Source organism: Entelurus aequoreus, linkage group LG16 (assembly GCF_033978785.1).
Source record: "Entelurus aequoreus isolate RoL-2023_Sb linkage group LG16, RoL_Eaeq_v1.1, whole genome shotgun sequence".
Taxonomy (NCBI): domain Eukaryota; kingdom Metazoa; phylum Chordata; class Actinopteri; order Syngnathiformes; family Syngnathidae; genus Entelurus; species Entelurus aequoreus.
The window spans coordinates 9035807-9059416 of NC_084746.1; the positions used below are offsets into that span (position 1 = coordinate 9035807).

The following is a 23610-nucleotide window of genomic DNA, read 5'->3' on the forward strand; positions in this document are numbered from 1 at the left end:
AGACAACAAGGGGGCGTGGTATAGCTCTATGACAAGCTAAATTGCAACCCTCGTCCCTGGTTAGACTTTTAAAGAAATGTTGAGAAAACTGAAAAACACATGCAAAAAAGGTGCAAAATAAAAATACATGAAAAATAATTGGCCCCGTTTTTGTATTAAAGTTATTTCCTCGTAAAATGATTACGCTTTAATGCAAAATGGTGACATTTGTCGTATAAAATTCTGACTTTTATCACAATATTGCCAATTTTTTTGTTGTTCTTGTGAAATAGTGACATTTTTTGAGTAAAATTATGACTTGTGTCATCATTTTGCCAGGAAAATTCAGACTATTATTATAATATTGTCAAAATTGGAAAGTTTTCTTATAAAATTGTGACTTGTCGAGTAAAATTATGACTCTTTTTGTTACGTACGAGGGGAGTAGACAAAAAGGGGGCGTGGTATAGCTCTATGACAAGCTAAATTGCAACCCTCGTTCCTGGTTAGACTTTTAAATAAATGTTGAGAAAAGTGAAAAACACATGCAAAAAAGGTGCAAAATAAAAATACATGAAAAACAATTGGCCCCATTTTTGTATTAAAGATATTTCCTTGTAAAATTATTACGCTTTAATGTAAAATGGTGACATTTGTCATATAAAATTCAGACTTTTCTCACAATATAGCTAATGTTTTTGTTGTTTTTGTAATATAGTGAACTTTTTTGAGTAAAATTATGACTTGTGTCATCATTTTGCCAAGAAAAATTCAGACTATTATCATAATATTGTCAAAATTGTAAAGTTTTCTTATAAAATTGTGACTTTTGTGGAGTAAAATTATGACTCTTTTTGTTACGTGCGAGGGGAGTAGACGGCACAGACAACAAGGGGGCGTGGTATAGCTCTATGACAAGCTAAATTGCAACCCTAGTCCCTGGTTAGGCTTTTAAAGAAATGTTGAGAAAAGTGAAAAACACATGCAAAAAAGGTGCAAAATAAAAATACATGAGAAAAAATTAATTGGCCCCATTTTTGTATTAAAGTTATTTCCTCGTAAAATGATTACGCTTTAATGCAAAATGGTGACATTTGTCATATAAAATTCTTACTTTTCTCACAATATTGCCAATTTTTTTGTTGTTCTTGTGAAATAGTGACATTTTTTGAGTAAAATTATGACTTGTGTCATCATTTTGCCAGGAAAATTCAGACTATTATATAATATTGTCAAAATTGGAAAGTTTTCTTATAAAATTGTGACTTGTCGGGTAAAATTATGACTCTTTTTGTTACGTACGAGGGGAGTAGACAAAAAGGGGGCGTGGTATAGCTCTATGACAAGCTAAATTGCAACCCTCGTTCCTGGTTAGACTTTTAAAGAAATGTTGAGAAAAGTGAAAAACACATGCAAAAAAGGTGCAAAATAAAAATACATGAAAAACAATTGGCCCCATTTTTGTATTAAAGATATTTCTTTGTAAAATTATTACGCTTTAATGCAAAATGGTGACATTTGTCATATAAAATTCAGACTTTTCTCACAATATTGCTAATGTTTTTGTTGTTTTTGTAAAATAGTGACATTTTTTTAGTAAAATTATGACTTGTGTCATCATTTTGCCAAGAAAAATTCAGACTATTATTATAATATTGTCAAAATTGTAAAGTTTTCTTATAAAATTGTGACTTTTGTGGAGTAAAATTATGACTCTTTTTGTTACGTGCGAGGGGAGTAGACGGCACAGACAACAAGGGGGCGTGGTATAGCTCTATGACAAGCTAAATTGCAACCCTCGTCCCTGGTTAGACTTTTAAAGAAATGTTGAGAAAAGTGAAAAACACATGCAAAAAAGGTACAAAATAAAAATACATGAAAAATAATTGGCCCCATTTTTGTATTAAAGATATTTCCTCGTAAAATGATTACGCTTTAATGCAAAATGGTGACATTTGTCATATAAAATTCAGACTTTTCTCACAATATTGCTAATGTTTTTGTTGTTTTTGTAAAATAGTGACATTTTTTGAGTAAAATTATGACTTGTGTCATCATTTTGCCAAGAAAAATTCAGACTATTATTATAATATTGTCAAAATTGTAAAGTTTTCTTATAAAATTGTGACTTTTGTGGAGTAAAATTATGACTCTTTTTGTTACGTGCGAGGGGAGTAGACGGCACAGACAACAAGGGGGCGTGGTATAGCTCTATGACAAGCTAAATTGCAACCCTCGTCCCTGGTTAGACTTTTAAAGAAATGTTGAGAAAAGTGAAAAACACATGCAAAAAAGGTACAAAATAAAAATACATGAAAAACAATTGGCCCCATTTTTGTATTAAAGTTATTTCCTCGTAAAATGATTACGCTTTAATGCAAAATGGTGACATTTGTCATATAAAATTCAGACTTTTCTCACAATATTGCCAATGTTTTTGTTGTTTTTGTAAAATAGTGACATTTTTTGAGTAAAATTATGACTTGTGTCATCATTTTGCCAAGAAAAATTCAGACTATTATTATAATATTGTCAAAATTGTAAAGTTTTCTTATAAAATTGTGACTTTTGTGGAGTAAAATTATGACTCTTTTTGTTACGTGTGAGGGGATTAGACGGCACAGACAACAAGGGGGCGTGGTATAGCTCTATTGCAACCCTCGTCCCTCGTTAGGCTTTTAAAGAAATGTTGAGAAAAGTGAAAAACACATGCAAATAAGGTACAAAATAAAAATACATGAAAAATAATTGGCCCCATTTTTGTATCAAAGAGGTGTCTATATTAAATATATATTTTGCCTTTGAATTGTTCAGATGGCTAATCATTTCGTGTATCTTGTTTTGATTAGTCAGTGTTATGTGAAAAGATGAGGGTGAATCTTCAGGATCGTTGCATGTCTTGGAATAAAACTGGCTGCAAGTTGTTGATCAGAAATAACTTACATTTTAATTTATACACCCAATTATTAATCAAGCAGTTGCTTATCTGCACACATATTTTTTAGGCGCAATGGCACGAGAAAACTTAAGTAAATATTCATCAACATTTGCTATGAGTGCACATTTGGAATAATGCGTGTTTGTGCTAACATGATGTAAAAGTTGGTATTTAAAAAAAGAGTGGTGTACCACATAAATAAGTCAAGGGTTTAAGTATGAAATAAACATTAGTGTTTCTGCAAGACTCTTACTGCAATTACTTTTCCCACCGTGAAGTCTCGTTAGCAACTCTTGAACCACCTGAGCCCAAGTGCATGCTGGGTCAGCCTGCCTGATGACATACTGAGCAGGTGTGCAGGGACCAGCTGGTGGCGGAGAAAAGGGCCCCGGAGGAATTATTGACCCGTCAGAACTGACCCCCCAACCCTGGGAAATGACGCTGCGGCTCCAGAGATGAGTTTGTGAGGAGCTCCATCAGCCTGGCAATGTGCCGTGACCAGCAATGTGCCGTGACCCCTGGCACACAGCACCGTGACCAGCAATGTGCCGTGACCCCTGGCACACAGCAAGAAGACGCAAGTTGGGGGTGCAAAAAGACATCAATTAAATGGACACTCAGACCATCAGATGTCATTAGGCCCTTTTCCACCACACCTTTTGGTTCCTGTACAATAGTGTGGTTTGTGTTTCCACTGCATTTCACAGCTCAGGTAGTTCCTACAAATCAGGCTGACGACGTATGGAGGAGTGGTTTACTATATTGAATCTGCACTGGTACTATGGTAATAAACAGACAATAGTAATTGAAATACAAAGCAATAATATACAAAACAATATGACTTATACAATAAAGTGTACCGAATTGTTCATATAAAGTCAAGTTTTGTCCGCAATGTCCAACAGTCAGAAAGTCTATATAGTCTATTTCAGCTGTAAATAACAATATATAAATAATAAATGCCCGTGTTTATCTGTAAATAACAACATATAAATAATAAATGCCAGTGTTTATCTGCAAATAACAATATATAAATACCAGTGTTTATCAGTAAATAACAACCTATAAATAATAAATGTCAGTGTTTATCTGTAAATAACAATATATAAACAATACATGTTAGTGTTTATCTGTAAATAACACTATATAAATAATAAATGTCAGTGTTTATCTGTAAATAACACTATATAAATAATACATGTCGGTGTTTATCTGTAAATAACAATATATAAATAATAAATGTCAGTGCTGATTTGTAAATAACAATATATAAATAATACATGTCAGTGTTTCTGTAAATGACAAAATATAAATATAAATGTCAGTGTTTATCTGTAAATAACAATATATAAATGATAAATGTCAGTGTTTATCTGTAAATAACAATATATAAATAATAAATGTCAGTGTTTATCTGTAAATAACAATATATAAATAATAAATGTCAGTGTTTATCTGTAAATAACAATATATAAATAATAAATGCCAGTGTTTATCTGTAAATAACAATATATAAATAATACATGTCAGTGTTTATCTGTAAATAACAATATACAATAATAAATGTCAGCGTTTATCCGTAAATAACAATATATAAATAATAAATGTCAGTGTTTATCTGTAAATAACAATATATAAATAATAAATGTCAGCGTTTATCTGTAAATAACAATATATAAATAATACACGTTAGTGTTTATCTGTAAATAAAAATATATAAATAATACATGTTAGTGTTTATCTGTAAATAACAATATATAAATACTACATGTTAGTGTTTATATGTAAATAACAATATATCAATAATATATGCCAGTGTTTATCTGTAAGTAACAATATATAAATAACAAATGTCAGCGTTAATCTGTAAATAACAATATATAAATGATAAATGTCAGTGTTTATCTGTAAATAACAATATATAAATAATAAATGTCAGTGTTTATCTGTAAATAACAATATATAAATAATAAATGCCAGTGCTTATCTGTAAACAACAATATCTAAATAATACATGTCAGTGTTTATCTGTAAATAACAATATACAATAATAAATGTCAGCGTTTATCCGTAAATAACAATATATAAAGAATAAATGTCAGTGTTTATCTGTAAATAACAATATATAAATAATAAATGTCAGCGTTTATCTGTAAATAACAACATATAAATAATACATGTTAGTGTTTATCTGTAAATAAAAATATATAAATAATACATGTTAGTGTTTATCTGTAAATAACAATATATAAATAATACATGTTAGTGTTTATATGTAAATAACAATATATCAATAATAAATGCCAGTGTTTATCTGTAAGTAACAATATATAAATAATAAATGTCAGTGTTAATCTGTAAATAACAATATATAAATGATAAATGTCAGTGTTTATCTGTAAATAACAATATATAAATAATAAATGTCAGTGTTTATCTGTAAATAACAATATATAAATAATAAATGTCAGTGTTTATCTGTAAATAACACTATATAAATAATAAATGCCAGTGTTTATCTGTAAATAACAATATATAAATAATACATGTTAGTGTTTATATGTAAATAACAATATATACATAATACATGTCAGTGTTTATCAATACAAACACATCGGCTTTAGCGTTAGCTCATTAGCATTAGCATTCTGTTGACTGGGGTTGAGGCAAATAACGACACAAATGGAGTGTCACTCACTACTTTTACAACATGTAATAAAGTCAATAGTTCATATTTGATGTTATTCACCTTTTTTCCCACTCGTGTGCTGCTTCCTTTAGTTGATCATTTTCCATCCAGCGGCTTCAAACTAACTGACCCCATTGGAGCCATAAATGGTTAAACATGCACTCGCACATCTTACGCGTGTAATTCAGCTTCCTTCACTTTCCTGCGCTGCTATGCTAAGCTGTAGAAACACAGCACACCCCAGCTGCTGGTGCGACACTAATTCTGCCTGGGCAGCACTGGTAGCCCACTTTGGTTCCGCTTTGTACTTCCCTTATCGCGTCCTCAAAAATAATAAATGCCAGTGTTTATCTGTAAATAACAATATATAAATAATAAATGCCATTGTTTATCTGTAAATAACAATATATAAATACCAGTGTTTATCAGTAAATAACAACCTATAAATAATAAATGTCAGTGTTTATCTCTAAATAACAATATATAAATAATACATGTTAGTGTTTATCTGTAAATAACACTATATAAATAATACATGTCAGTGTTTATCTGTAAATAACACTATATAAATAATACATGTCAGTGTTTATCTGTAAATAACAATATATAAATAATAAATGTCAGTGCTGATTTGTAAATAACAATATATAAATAATAAATGTCAGTGTTTCTGTAAATGACAAAATATAAATATAAATGTCAGTGTTTATCTGTAAATAACAATATATAAATGATACATGTCAGTGTTTATCTGTAAATAACAATATATAAATAATAAATGTCAGTTTATCTGTAAATAACAATATATAAATAATAAATGTCAGTGTTTATCTGTAAATAACAATATATAAATAATAAATGCCAGTGTTTATCTGTAAATAACAATATATAAATAATACATGTCAGTGTTTATCTGTAAATAACAATATACAATAATAAATGTCAGCGTTTATCCGTAAATAACAATATATAAAGAATAAATGTCAGTGTTTATCTGTAAATAAAAATATATAAATAATAAATGTCAGCGTTTATCTGTAAATAACAATATATAAATAATACATGTTAGTGTTTATCTATAAATAAAAATATATGAATAATACATGTTAGTGTTTATCTGTAAATAACAATATATAAATACTACATGTTAGTGTTTATATGTAAATAACAATATATCAATAATATATGCCAGTGTTAATCTGTAAATAACAATATATAAATGATAAATGTCAGTGTTTATCTGTAAATAACAATATATAAATAATAAATGTCAGTGTTTATCTGTAAATAACAATATATAAATAATAAATGCCAGTGTTTATCTGTAAATAACAATATACAATACATTTCAAAGCAAGACTGAAGTTGATGCATGTTTTTAACCAAAAGTAATGTTAAAAGATTTTTAGGACCTTTTAAAATTGTATTTAAGACATTTTATGAGATTTTAAAATAATTTTACACATTTTAAGGCCTTCAATTCAAATTGCTGGATTTTAGTCTTTTTATATTGCATATTGGAGAAAACAACTTGCCATGGCTTTTACCCTTTTCTTTGGCCATTTCTGCTCGCTATTTTCCCGCTTGTGGCTCAACAGTAACGAGTGAACGCAGCCGTTTTTTTCGCCGCTACGGAACGTCCCGAGGGTTGAAAAGGACGCATGTGCATTAATAGCCCCCCAAAACTTATAGTTAACACCTTATTATTGGGTTAACTCTGACAGGCCTACATATATATTATATTAGGTGTGATGAATATGTTGGTCATGTAATAAGATTCTAAATTGTTTTATAGTTTTTAAAAAAAAAAACAGCTTTTCAATTGCAGTTCAAATCCCGAGCTTGGTGAAAAGAATTGTTCAAGTCATGTGTGCTAACCAACACTGTATTGCATTTTCTTGAACATGAATTATTGTTTATGTTCATTTATATGTTACATTTTCTAGATGAGGGGTCTTCAAAGGTGCGGCAGCTTGAGTAAAATAAAGAAACTCACACCTTTCAAACCTGTCAAGCTAATCTAAATCCTATGTCGGCAGCCAAGACAAGCTAATGTATCGCACCTTGTTTAAAAAAGGTTTCATTATACTTCGTTAACTTGTGAAAATCGGTTCTGAATGGAATCGTCACCCCGAAAATCAGAACCGAATCGACTTGTGAGTTGTAAGTTTCCCCTCCGTATTGCATTTTAAAAAAACGTTCATGTATTGCAAGACATTTGAAACAATAACATCAGACAACAATTTATAGTACCCTAATTTCCGGACTATAAGTCGCTACTTTTTTCCCTACGCTTTGAGCCCTTCAGGTTATAAAACGGTGCGGCTAATTAATTTTCTTTGCTGACGGCCATCGTGCAAATCATTTAAAACAAAAACAAAAGCTAAACCTTTTGTGTGGACAAGTTATTATAAGTTACAGTATTGTTCTGTTTAGAGCTTTCAAACATAAATACAAGTGGCGGTCTGTCTTTTAGACGTCCATAGCGTTTCTACTCGTACGGATTCTCCATTCAGCACTCCAAGCGACATCTGTAAGTTTTACAATATAACTAAAACAATTCTTACTTACTAAACTGTCCCACCTGTGATAACTGTCGGAGTGTCTTCATGCATATTTGTACGTACGTATAAAATTGGTGAATATGCTAACACGTTAACGAGTGTCTGTGTTAGTATTATTTACTTACAATGGCATTCTTTTTGTATTGTTTCGTAAATTCACCAAAACGTTGAAGTGTAGTTATTGAGTTTGTTTATCTGATTGGAGAGCTAGCTTCCACAGCTAGTGGGTCCATGATGATGACTTCTGTTTTGTTTGATCAGCCGTTTTACTGCCTTGTTGCAGACACTCTTTGGAAACAATTAAGGTATGTAAATAAACATTTAAAAAATATGTCTGTGTAAATACACTACCGTTTAAAAGTGTGGGGTCACATTGAAATGTCCTTATTTTTGAAGGAAAAGCACTGTACTTTTCAATGAAGATTTTTTTTCGAGTAAAATGATGACTTTTGTCCTAATGTTGCCAAGAAAATTCAGACTATTATTATAATATTGCCAAAATTGTAAAGCTTTCTGATAAAATTGTGACTTTTGTCGAGTAAAATTATGACTCTTTTTGTTATGTTATACGAGGGGAGTAGACGGCACAGACAACAAGGGGGCATTGTATAGCTCTACGATTTATATATATATATATATATATATATATATATATATATATATATATATATATATATATATATATATATATATATATATATATATATATATATATATATGTATATATATATATATATATATATATATATATATATATATATATATATATATATATATATATATATATATATATATATATATATATATATATATATATATATATATATATATATATATATATATATATATATATATATATATATATATATATATATATATATACTACCGTTCAAAAGTTTGGGGTCACATTGAAATGAAGGAAAAGCACTGTACTTTTCAATGAAGATAACTTTAAACTAGTCTTAACTTTAAAGAAATACACTCTATACATTGCTAATGTGGTAAATGACTATTCTAGCTGCAAATGTCTGGTTTTTGGTGCAATATCTACATAGGTGTATAGAGGCCAATTTCCAGCAACTATCACTCCAGTGTTCTAATGGTACAATGTGTTTGCTCATTGGCTCAGAAGGCTAATTGATGATTCGAAAACCCTTGTGCAATCATGTTCACACATCTGAAAACAGTTTAGCTCGTTACAGAAGCTACAAAACTGCTTTGAGTACCTTGAAGGTAGAAAAGCGCTATACAAGTATAACCCATTTATCATTTATTACCTTCCTTTGAGCAGATTGAGTTTCTGGAGCATCACATTTGTGGGGTCAATTAAACGCTCAAAATGGTCAGAAAAAGAGAACTTTCATCTGAAACTCGACAGTCTATTCTTGTTCTTAGAAATGAAGGCTATTCCACAAAATTGTTTTGGGTGACCCCAAACTTTTGAACGGTAGTGTAACTCATTTCACAACGTATGTATCTGCGGTTTATAGTCCGGTGTGGCTAAAATTTGGAAAAAAATCTTCAAAAATGTAGTGGTTACAGCTTGTATATATACACTACCGTTCAAAAGTTTGGGGTCACATTGAAATGTCCTTATTTTCAATTAAGATAACTTGAAACTAGTCTTAACTTTAAAGAAATACACTCTATACATTGCTAATGTGGTAAATGACTATTCTAGCTGCAAATGTCTGGTTTTTGGTGCAATATCTACATAGGTGTATAGAGGCCCATTTCCAGCAACTATCACTCCAGTGTTCTAATGGTACAATGTGTTTGCTCATTGGCTCAGAAGGCTAATTGATGATTGGAAAACCCTTGTGCAATCATGTTCACACATCTGAAAACAGTTTAGCTCGTTACAGAAGCTACAAAACTCACCTTCGTTTGAGCAGATTGAGTTTCTGGAGCATCACATTTGTGGGGTCAATTAAACGCTGAAAATGGCCGGAAAAAGAGAACTTTTATCTGAAACTCGACAGTCTATTCTTGTTCTTAGAAATGAAGGCTATTCCACAAAATTGTTTGGGTGACCCCAAACTTTTGAACGGTAGTGTATATCTATAGGGCCACCAACTCAGTGGTCTTGTGGTTAGAGTGTCCGCCCTGAGACTGGGAGGTTGTGAGTTCAAACCCCGGCCGAGTCATATCAAAGACTATAAAAATGGGAGCCATTACCTCCCTGCTTGGCACTCAGCATCAAGGGTTGGAATTGGGGGTTAAATCACCAAAAATGATTCCCGGGCGTGGCGACCGCTGCTGCTCACTGCTCCCCTCACCTCCCAAGGGGTGGAACATGGGGATGGGTCGAATGCCGAGTGTAATTTCACCACACCTAGTGTGTGTGTGATAACCGTTGGGACTTCAACTTTAACTATAGTCCGTAAAACAGGGGTCACCAACGCGGTGCCCGCGGCCACCAGGTAGCCCGTAAGGACCAGATGAGTAGCCCGCCGGCCTGTTCTAAAAATAGCTCAAATAGCAGCACTTACCAGTGAGCTGCCTCTACTTTTTAAATGTTATTTATTTACTAGCAAGCTGGTCTCGCTTTGCCCGACATTTTTAATTCTAAGAGAGACAAAACTCAAATAGAATTCGAAAATCCAAGATAATATTTTAAAGACTTGGTCTTCACTTGTTTAAATAAATTCATTAATTTTTTTACTTTGCTTCTTATAACTTTCAGAAAGACAATTTTAGAGAAAAAATACAACCTTAAAAATGATTTTAGGATTTTTAAACACATGTACCTTTTTACCTTTTAAATTCCTTCCTCTTCTTTCCTGACAATTTAAATCAATGTTCAAGTATTTTTTTTAATTTTTATTGTAAAGAATAATAAATACATTTTAATTTAATTCTTCATTTTAGCTCCTGTTTTTTCGACGGAGAATATTTGTGAAATATTTCTTCAAACTTATTATGATTAAAATTCAAAAAATTATTCTGGCAAATCTAGAAAATCTGTAGAATCAAATTCAAATCTTATTTCAAAGTCTTTTGAATTTCTTTTAAAATTTTTGTTCTGGAAAATCTAGAAGAAATAATGATTTGTCTTTGTTAGAAATATAGCTTGGTCCAATTTGTTATATATTCTAACAAAGTTAGAATATTATTATTATTTAAATAATAAATACATTTTAATTTAATTCTTCATTTTAGCTCCTGTTTTTTCGACGAAGAATATTTGTGAAATATTTCTTCAAACTTATTATGATTAAAATTCAAAAAATTATTCTGGCAAATCTAGAAAATCTGTAGAATCAAATTCAAATCTTATTTCAAAGTCTTTTGAATTTCTTTTAAAATTTTTGTTCTGGAAAATCTAGAAGAAATAATGATTTGTCTTTGTCAGAAATATAGCTTGGTCCAATTTGTTATATATTCTAACAAAGTGTAGATTGGATTTTAACCTATTTAAAACATGTCATCAAAATTCTAAAATTAATCTTAATCAGGAAAAATTACTAATGATGTTCCATAAATTCTTTTTTTTAAGTTTTTCTCTTCTTTTTTTCGGTTGAATTTTGAATTTTAAAGAGTCGAAATTGAAGATAAACTATGTTTCAAAATGTAATTGTCATTTTTTTCGTGTTTTCTCCTCTTTTAAACCGTTCAATTAAGTGTAAATATCATTAATTATTAATCATAACATAGAGTTAAAGGTAAATTGAGCCAATTGGCTATTTCTGGCAATTTATTTAAGTGTGTATCAAACTGGTAGCCCTTCGCATTAATCACTACCCAAGAAGTAGCTCTTGGTTTCAAAAAGGTTGGTGACCCCTGCCGTAAAATATGGTGTGTAATGTTCCACCGTTTTTGTCTGCTCTCATTTTTAATGGACTCAAAATGACAAAAAATAAATTGCCGTAATTCATCCCGTCCACCTAAAGTCACACCAAGCATTATTTATACAAAGCAAGGAAGAGGCAATTAATAAGAAGGATTTCTCATCTGTTAAATGCATGCTCATGAATATTCACGAGGCTAAAAAACACATCCAATTAATGTAGTGAATTATTGATATTCATACATATGCAGCTGCTCCTTTGTTGCTGGCCGGTGAAGATGTGCGTAATATGTGTGCATGAACGTCCCAGCCAGGGAACGCAATACTGCAGCTACTTCTCAACAAATACTACGTAGTGAAGAAAACCAGCGGCTTTGAGTCATTTGCATCACCAAGCGTGTTGGGAAGTAAAAACCCCCGACACACTTTAGGCCTCGTTCCTCTCTGAAGAATCTTCTCAAGTCGGCTCTTTTCAAGTCTGGCTGTGCTTGAAACATACCAACATTTGCATGAAGTGTTGGTCCATAATGGCGCATTTCCATTTCCTGCTGCGCCGTAAAAGCTCATTATTTGGCAGGCGGAGGGCCTCTTGGGAAACAAATTTGTGTGGTCCCATGTTGGTGCTGAAATGGCACGGAGCAAGCATGTTGGCTTACCTAATAAAATACAACCCTGGTAATGTGGCAACACCTCATCCACGTAACCTTGTTGACCACTGGAATATTAACCCTGAATTAGTCATCTTACTCTTGATTTTTAATGTCATTATATCTGACCTAGTTACAGTTTAAGAGGATACACCCGGTCAAATGATAAGTGTTATTATCAAGGCTTAGGTCAGGCTGATTACAAAAATACATACTAATCATTAAAGGCCTACTGAAAGCCACTACTACCGACCACACAGTCTGATAGTTTATATATCAATGATGAAATCTTAACATTATAACACATGCCAATACGGCCGGGTTAACTTATAAAGTGACATTTTAAATTTGCCGCTAAACTTCCGGTTCGAAACGCCTCTGAGGATGACGTATGCGCGTGACGTAGACCGGGGAACAGAGGTATGCCTTCCCCATTGAATACAATACAAAAAAGCTCTGTTTTCATTTCATAATTCCACAGTATTCTGGACATCTGTGTTCGTGAATGTGTTGCAATTATGTTCATTGCATTATGGAGAAAGAAGCTGAGCAAGCAAGGAAGAAAGTTGTCGGTGCGAAACGGACGTATTTTTCGAACAAAGTCAGCAACAACAGTACACAGCCGGCGCGTCTTTGTTTATATTCCCGAAAGATGCAGTCAAGATGGAAGAACTCGGATAACAGAGACTCTAACCAGGAGGACTTTTGACTTCGATACACAGACGCCTGTAGAGAACTGGGACAACACAGACTCTTACCAGGATTACTTTGATTTGGATGACAAAGACGCAGACGTGCTACCGTGAATATGCAGCTTTGGCTTCTAAACATTTGATCGCTTGACCGTATGTGCGCAACTTTTTTTTTGCGTATGTACGTAACTTTTTTGAAATATATAAGCTTTATGAACCTTGGGTTAGGTGAACGGTCTTTTGGGCTGAGTGATTGTGTGTGTTGATCAGGTGTTTGAATTGTATTGGCGTGTTCTATGGAGCTAGGAGCTAGCAGAGGAGCTAGGAGCTAGCATAACAAACACGTAGGTGTTTTTATGCAGGATTAATTTGTGTCATATTAAATATAAGCCTGGTTGTGTTGTGGCTAATAGAGTATATATATGTCTTGTGTTTATTTACTGTTGTAGTCATTCCCAGCTGAATACCAATAATCAATTCATAATAAATAATAACAATATACAAAAGCTAAACGCAGTGAAGTTGTCACGTTGTGTAAATGGTAAATAAAAAGAGAACACAACAAATCCTTTTCAACTTATATTCAATTGAATAGACTGCAAAGACAAGATATTTAACGTTCCAACTGGAAAACTTTGTTATTTTTTGCAAATATTAGCTCATTTGGAATTTGATGCCTGCAACGTGTTTTCCAAAAAAGCTGGCACAAGTGGCAAAAAAGAGTGAGAAAGTTGAGGAATGCTCATCCAAGACTTATTTGGAACATCCCACAGGTGTGCAGGCTAATTGGGAACAGGTGGGTGCCGTGATTGGGTACAAAAGCAGCTTCCATGAAATGCTCAGTCGTTCACAAACAAGGACGGGGCGAGGGTCACCACTTTGTCAACAAATGCCTGAGCAAATTGTTTAAGAACAACATTTCTCAACAAGGAATTTAGGGATTTCACCATCTACGCTCCGTAATATCATCAAAAGGTTCAGAGAATCTGGAGAAATCACTGCATGTAAGCGGCAAGGCCGAAAACCAACATTGAATGCCCGTGACCTTGGATCCCTCAGGCGGTACTGCATCAAAAAGCGACATCAGTGTGTAAAGGATATCACCACATGGGCTCACTGCCAGTAACTACAGTTGGTCGCTACATCTGTAAGTGCAAGTTAAAACTCTCCTATGCAAGGTAAAAACCCGTTGATCAACAACACCCAGAAACGGTTCGCTGGGCCCGAGCTCATCTAAGATGGACTGATGCAAAGTGGAAAAGTGTTCTGTGGTCTGACGAGTCCACATTTCAAATTATTTTTGTAATCCGTGAACCTTGTGTCCTCCGGACCAAAGAGGAATAAACCTTCCGGACTGTTGTAGGGTGAAAGTGTAAAAGGCAGCATGTGTGATGGTATGGGGGTGTATTAGTGGCCAAGACATGGGTAACTTACACATCTGTGAAGGCACCATTAATGCTGAAAGGTACATACAGCTTTTGGAGCAACAAATGTTGCCATCTAAGCAACGTTATCATGGACGCCCCTGCTTATTTCAGCAAGACAATGCCAAGCCACGTGTTACAACAGCGTGGCTTCATATATGAATGCAGCTGACCAGCGGTAGAAAATGGATGGATGAAATTAATACTTACTAAACCGAGTGTTTTCATGCATATTTGTATGTGCTATGGTAATGAAATTAAGTTAGCATCGTTAGCATTAGCTAATATGCTAACACGTTTACAAGTGTCTCTGTTTGTATTATCACTGTACAATTGCATTCTGTTTGTATTGTTGTACAGTACACTATATTTAGAGAGCTACCATGACTTCTGTTTTGTTCGATCAGCCGTTTTACTGCCTTGTTACAAACACTGTTTGGAAACAATTGAGGTATGTAAATAAACATTTATACAATCTTAATGTGTAAATAACTAATTTCACAATGTATATACCTGTGGTGCAGTGTGGCTGATATTTCAAAAATGTTGTGGGTGTGGCTTATATACCGGTGCGCTCTATATTCCGGAACATACAGTACACTATATTTAGTTGTTTTTGTTGTATTGGTTTTGATAGATAGCTTAAATCATAGAGTAGTTAACTGCCAATACAACTATTGTCGCTAACTTCCTTTTACACTTGCAATTACCTTACAATTGCATTCTGTTTGTATTGTTTCAGTTTGACAAATTCCTCAGTAAATTCACCAAGACGTCACCGTCTGTTTAGCTGATTGGAGAGCTACCATGACTTCTGTTTTGTTCGATCAGCCGTTTTACTGCCTTGTTACAAACACTGTTTGGAAACAATTGAGGTACGTAAATAAACATTTATACAATCTTAATGTGTAAATAACTCATTTCACAATGTATATACCTGTGGTGCAGTGCGGCTGATATTTCAAAAATGTAGTGGGTGTGGCTTATATACCGGTGCACTGTATATTCCGGAACATACCGTACACTATATTTAGTTGTTTTTTTATATTGGTTTTGATAGATAGCTTGAATTCTTAAAGTAGTTTACCGCCAATACAATTATTGCCGCTAACTTCCTTTTACACTTGCAATTACCTTACAATTGCATTCTGTTTGTATTGTTTCAGTTTGACAAACTCCTCTGTAAATTTACCAAGATGTCACCGTCTGTTTAGCTGATTGGAGAGCTACCATGACTTCTGTTTTGTTCGATCAGCCGTTTTACTGCCTTGTTACAAACACTGTTTGGAAACAATTGAGGTACGTAAATGAACATTTATACAATCTTAATGTGTAAATAACTCATTTCACAATGTATATACCTGTGGTGCAGTGTGGCTGATATTTAAAAAATGTAGTGGGTGTGGCTTATATACCGGTGCACTGTATATTCCGGAACATACAATACACTATATTTAGTTGTTTTTTTATATTGGTTTTGATAGATAGCTTGAATTCTTAAAGTAGTTTACCGCCAATACAATTATTGCCGCTAACTTCCTTTTACACTTGCAATTACCTTACAATTGCATTCTGTTTGTATTGTTTCAGTTTGACAAACTCCTCAGTAAATTTACCAAGATGTCACCGTCTGTTTAGCTGATTGGAGAGCTACCATGACTTCTGTTTTGTTCGATCAGCTGTTTTACTGCCTTGTTACAAACACTGTTTGGAAACAATTGAGGTACGTAAATAAACATTTATACAATCTTAATGTGTAAATAACTCATTTCACAATGTATATACCTGTGGTGCAGTGTGGCTGATATTTCAAAAATGTTGTGGGTGTGGCTTATATACCGGTGCGCTCTATGTTCCGGAACATACAGTACACTATATTTAGTTGTTTTTTGTATATTGGTTTTGATAGATAGCTTAAATCATAGAGTAGTTAACTGCCAATACAACTATTGCCGCTAACTTCCTTTTACACTTGCAATTATCTTACAATTGCATTCTGTTTGTATTGTTTCAGTTTGACAAATTCCTCAGTAAATTCACCAAGACGTCACCGTCTGTTTAGCTGATTGGAGAGCTACCATGACTTCTGTTTTGTTCGATCAGCCGTTTTACTGCCTTGTTACAAACACTGTTTGAAACAATTGAGGTACGTAAATAAACATTTATACAATCTTAATGTGTAAATAACTCATTTCACAATGTATATACCTGTGGTGCAGTGTGGCTGATATTTCAAAAATGTTGTGGGTGTGGCTTATATACCGGTGCGCTCTATATTCCGGAACATACAGTACACTATATTTAGTTGTTTTTGTTATATTGGTTTTGATAGATAGCTTAAATCATAGAGTAGTTAACTGCCAATACAACTATTGCCGCTAACTTCCTTTTACACTTGCAATTATCTTACAATTGCACTCTGTTTGTATTGTTTCAGTTTGACAAACTCCTCAGTAAATTTACCAAGATGTCACCGTCTGTTTAGCTGATTGGAGAGCTACCATGACTTCTGTTTTGTTCGATCAGCCGTTTTACTGCCTTGTTACAAACACTGTTTGGAAACAATTGAGGTACGTAAATAAACATTTATACAATCTTAATGTGTAAATAACTCATTTCACAATGTATATACCTGTGGTGCAGTGCGGCTGATATTTAAAAAATGTAGTGGGTGTGGCTTATATACCGGTGCACTGTATATTCCGGAACATACCGTACACTATATTTAGTTGTTTTTTATATTGGTTTTGATAGATAGCTTGAATTCTTAAAGTAGTTTACCGCCAATACAATTATTGCCGCTAACTTCCTTTTACACTTGCAATTACCTTACAATTGCATTCTGTTTGTATTGTTTCAGTTTGACAAACTCCTCAGTAAATTTACCAAGATGTCACCGTCTGTTTAGCTGATTGGAGAGCTACCATGACTTCTGTTTTGTTCGATCAGCCGTTTTACTGCCTTGTTACAAACACTGTTTGAAACAATTGAGGTACGTAAATAAACATTTATACAATCTTAATGTGTAAATAACTCATTTCACAATGTATATACCTGTGGTGCAGTGTGGCTGATATTTCAAAAATGTTGTGGGTGTGGCTTATATACCGGTGCGCTCTATATTCCGGAACATACCGTACACTATATTTAGTTGTTTTTGTTGTATTGGTTTTGATAGATAGCTTAAATCATAGAGTAGTTAACTGCCAATACAACTATTGCCGCTAACTTCCTTTTACACTTGCAATTACCTTACAATTGCATTCTGTTTGTATTGTTTCAGTTTGACAAATTCCTCAGTAAATTCACCAAGACGTCGCCGTCTGTTTAGCTGATTGGAGAGCTACCATGACTTCTGTTTTGTTCGATCAGCCGTTTTACTGCCTTGTTACAAACACTGTTTGGAAACAATTGAGGTACGTAAATAAACATTTATACAATCTTAATGTGTAAATAACTCATTTCACAATGTATATACCTGTGGTGCAGTGTGGCTGATATTTCAAAAATGTTGTGGGTGTGGCTTATATACCGGTGCGCTCTATATTCCGGAACATACAGTACACTATATTTAGTTGTTTTTGTTATATTGGTTTTGATAGATAGCTTAAATCACAGAGTAGTTAACTGCCAATACAACCATTGCCGCTAACTTCCTTTTACACTTGCAATTACCTTACAATTGCATTCTGTTTGTATTGTTTCAGTTTGACAAATTCCTCAGTAAATTTACCAAGATGTCACCGTCTGTTTAGCTGATTGGAGAGCTACCATGACTTCTGTTTTGTTCGATCAGCCGTTTTACTGCCTTGTTACAAACACTGTTTGGAAACAATTGAGGTACGTAAATAAACATGTATACAATCTTAATGTGTAAATAACTCATTTCACAATGTATATACCTGTGGTGCAGTGTGGCTGATATTTCAAAAATGTTGTGGGTGTGGCTTATATACCGGTGCGCTCTATATTCCCGAACATACAGTACACTATATTTAGTTGTTTTTTGTATATTGGTTTTGATAGATAGCTTAAATCATAGAGTAGTTAACTGCCAATACAACTATTGCCGCTAACTTCCTTTTACACTTGCAATTATCTTACAATTGCACTCCGTTTGTATTGTTTCAGTTTGACAAACTCCTCAGTAAATTCACCAAGACGTCACCGTCTGTTTAGCTGATTGGAGAGCTACCATGACTTCTGTTTTGTTCGATCAGCCGTTTTACTGCCTTGTTACAAACACTGTTTGGAAACAATTGAGGTACGTAAATAAACATTTATACAATCTTAATGTGTAAATAACTCATTTCACAATGTATATACCTGTGGTGCAGTGCGGCTGATATTTAAAAAATGTAGTGGGTGTGGCTTATATACCGGTGCACTGTATATTCCGGAACATACCGTACACTATATTTAGTTGTTTTTTTATATTGGTTTTGATAGATAGCTTGAATTCTTAAAGTATTTTACCGCCAATACAATTATTGCCGCTAACTTCCTTTTACACTTGCAATTACCTTACAATTGCATTCTGTTTGTATTGTTTCAGTTTGACAAACTCCTCTGTAAATTTACCAAGATGTCACCGTCTGTTTAGCTGATTGGAGAGCTACCATGACTTCTGTTTTGTTCGATCAGCCATTTTACTGCCTTGTTACAAACACTGTTTGGAAACAATTGAGGTACGTAAATAAACATTTATACAATCTTAATGTGTAAATAACTCATTTCACAATGTATATACCTGTGGTGCAGTGTGGCTGATATTTCAAAAATGTTGTGGGTGTGGCTTATATACCGGTGCGCTCTATATTCCGGAACATACCGTACACTATATTTAGTTGTTTTTGTTATATTGGTTTTGATAGATAGCTTAAATCATAGAGTAGTTAACTGCCAATACAACTATTGCCGCTAACTTCCTTTTACACTTGCAATTATCTTACAATTGCACTCCGTTTGTATTGTTTCAGTTTGACAAACTCCTCAGTAAATTCACCAAGACGTCACCGTCTGTTTAGCTGATTGGAGAGCTACCATGACTTCTGTTTTGTTCGATCAGCCGTTTTACTGCCTTGTTACAAACACTGTTTGGAAACAATTGAGGTACGTAAATAAACATTTATACAATCTTAATGTGTAAATAACTCATTTCACAATGTATATACCTGTGGTGCAGTGCGGCTGATATTTAAAAAATGTAGTGGGTGTGGCTTATATACCGGTGCACTGTATATTCCGGAACATACCGTACACTATATTTAGTTGTTTTTTTATATTGGTTTTGATAGATAGCTTGAATTCTTAAAGTATTTTACCGCCAATACAATTATTGCCGCTAACTTCCTTTTACACTTGCAATTACCTTACAATTGCATTCTGTTTGTATTGTTTCAGTTTGACAAACTCCTCTGTAAATTTACCAAGATGTCACCGTCTGTTTAGCTGATTGGAGAGCTACCATGACTTCTGTTTTGTTCGATCAGCCATTTTACTGCCTTGTTACAAACACTGTTTGGAAACAATTGAGGTACGTAAATAAACATTTATACAATCTTAATGTGTAAATAACTCATTTCACAATGTATATACCTGTGGTGCAGTGTGGCTGATATTTCAAAAATGTTGTGGGTGTGGCTTATATACCGGTGCGCTCTATATTCCGGAACATACCGTACACTATATTTAGTTGTTTTTGTTATATTGGTTTTGATAGATAGCTTAAATCATAGAGTAGTTAACTGCCAATACAACTATTGCCGCTAACTTCCTTTTACACTTGCAATTACCTTACAATTGCATTCTGTTTGTATTGTTTCAGTTTGACAAATTCCTCAGTAAATTCACCAAGACGTCGCCGTCTGTTTAGCTGATTGGAGAGCTACCATGACTTCTGTTTTGTTCGATCAGCTGTTTTACTGCCTTGTTACAAACACTGTTTGGAAACAATTGAGGTACGTAAATAAACATTTATACAATCTTAATGTGTAAATAACTCATTTCACAATGTATATACCTGTGGTGCAGTGCGGCTGGTATTTAAAAAATGTAGTGGGTGTGGCTTATATACCGGTGCACTGTATATTCCGGAACATACCGTACACTATATTTAGTTGTTTTTTTATATTGGTTTTGATAGATAGCTTGAATTCTTAAAGTAGTTTACCACCAATACAATTATTGCAGCTAACTTCCTTTTACACTTGCAATTACCTTACAATTACATTCTGTTTGTATTGTTTCAGTTTGACAAACTCCTCAGTAAATTTACCAAGATGTCACCGTCTGTTTAGCTGATTGGAGAGCTACCATGACTTCTGTTTTGTTCGATCAGCCGTTTTACTGCCTTGTTACAAACACTGTTTGGAAACAATTGAGGTACGTAAATAAACATTTATACAATCTTAATGTGTAAATAACTCATTTCACAATGTATATACCTGTGGTGCAGTGCGGCTGATATTTAAAAAATGTTGTGGGTGTGGCTTATATACCGGTGCACTGTATATTCCGGAACATACCGTACACTATATTTAGTTGTTTTTTTATATTGGTTTTGATAGATAGCTTGAATTCTTAAAGTAGTTTACCGCCAATACAATTATTGCCGCTAACTTCCTTTTACACTTGCAATTACCTTACAATTGCATTCTGTTTGTATTGTTTCAGTTTGACAAACTCCTCAGTAAATTTACCAAGATGTCACCGTCTGTTTAGCTGATTGGAGAGCTACCATGACTTCTGTTTTGTTCGATCAGCCGTTTTACTGCCTTGTTACAAACACTGTTTGGAAACAATTGAGGTACGTAAATAAACATTTATACAATCTTAATGTGTAAATAACTCATTTCACAATGTATATACCTGTGGTGCAGTGTGGCTGATATTTCAAAAATGTTGTGGGTGTGGCTTATATACCGGTGCGCTCTATATTCCGGAACATACCGTACACTATATTTAGTTGTTTTTGTTATATTGGTTTTGATAGATAGCTTAAATCATAGAGTAGTTAACTGCCAATACAACTATTGCCGCCAACTTCCTTTTACACTTGCAATTACCTTACAATTGCATTCTGTTTGTATTGTTTCAGTTTGACAAATTCCTCAGTAAATTCACCAAGACGTCGCCGTCTGTTTAGCTGATTGGAGAGCTACCATGACTTCTGTTTTGTTCGATCAGCCGTTTTACTGCCTTGTTACAAACACTGTTTGGAAACAATTGAGGTACGTAAATAAACATTTATACAATCTTAATGTGTAAATAACTCATTTCACAATGTATATACCTGTGGTGCAGTGCGGCTGATATTTAAAAAATGTAGTGGGTGTGGCTTATATACCGGTGCACTGTATATTCCGGAACATACAGTACACTATATTTAGTTGTTTTTTTATATTGGTTTTGATAGATAGCTTGAATTCTTAAAGTAGTTTACCGCCAATACAATTATTGCCGCTAACTTCCTTTTACACTTGCAATTACCTTACAATTGCATTCTGTTTGTATTGTTTCAGTTTGACAAACTCCTCAGTAAATTTACCAAGATGTCACCGTCTGTTTAGCTGATTGGAGAGCTACCATGACTTCTGTTTTGTTCCATCAGCCGTTTTACTGCCTTGTTACAAACACTGTTTGGAAACAATTGAGGTACGTAAATAAACATTTATACAATCTTAATGTGGAAATAACTCATTTCACAATGTATATACCTGTGGTGCAGTGCGGCTGATATTTAAAAAATGTAGTGGGTGTGGCTTATATACCGGTGCACTGTATATTCCGGACCATACCGTACACTATATTTCGTTGTTTTTTTATATTGGTTTTGATAGATACCTGAATTCTTAAAGTAGTTTACCGCCAATACAATTATTGCCGCTAACTTCCTTTTACATTTGCAATTACCTTACAATTGCATTCTGTTTGTATTGTTTCAGTTTGACAAACTCCTCAGTAAATTTACCAAGATGTCACCGTCTGTTTAGCTGATTGGAGAGCTACCATGACTTCTGTTTTGTTCGATCAGCTGTTTTACTGCCTTGTTACAAACACTGTTTGGAAACAATTGAGGTACGTAAATAAACATTTATACAATCTTAATGTGTAAATAACTCATTTCACAATGTATATACCTGTGGTGCAGTGTGGCTGATATTTCAAAAATGTTGTGGGTGTGGCTTATATACCGGTGCACTGTATATTCCGGAACATACCGTACACTATATTTAGTTGTTTTTTTATATTGGTTTTGATAGATAGCTTGAATTCTTAAAGTAGTTTACCGCCAATACAATTATTGCCGCTAACTTCCTTTTACACTTGCAATTACCTTACAATTGCATTCTGTTTGTATTGTTTCAGTTTGACAAATTCCTCAGTAAATTTACCAAGACGTCACCGTCTGTTTAGCTGATTGGAGAGCTACCATGACTTCTGTTTTGTTCGATCAGCCGTTTTACTGCCTTGTTACAAACACTGTTTGAAACAATTGAGGTACGTAAATAAACATTTATACAATCTTAATGTGTAAATAACTCATTTCACAATGTATATACCTGTGGTGCAGTGTGGCTGGTATTTCAAAAATGTTGTGGGTGTGGCTTATATACCGGTGCGCTCTATATTCCGGAACATACCGTACACTATATTTACTTGTTTTTGTTATATTGGTTTTGATAGATAGCTTGAATTCTTAAAGTAGTTTACCGCCAATACAATTATTGCCGCTAACTTCCTTTTACACTTGCAATTACCTTACAATTGCATTCTGTTTGTATTGTTTCAGTTTGACAAACTCCTCTGTAAATTTACCAATGTTTAGCTGATTGGAGAGCTACCATGACTTCTGTTTTGTTCGATCAGCCGTTTTACTGCCTTG

At 33.6% G+C, this 23610-nt stretch overlaps 1 protein-coding gene across 1 annotated transcript in view; it reads right to left on the reverse strand.

Annotated features, from left to right (window-relative positions):
* epha4b (eph receptor A4b) overlaps positions 1-23610 on the reverse strand; it is a 428693-nt gene that overhangs the window by 131944 nt on the left and 273139 nt on the right. The window contains exon 12 of the mRNA XM_062023909.1: positions 3572-3583. Coding sequence (XP_061879893.1) covers positions 3572-3583 — 12 coding nt within the window. The remainder of the gene's footprint in view (positions 1-3571; positions 3584-23610) is intronic.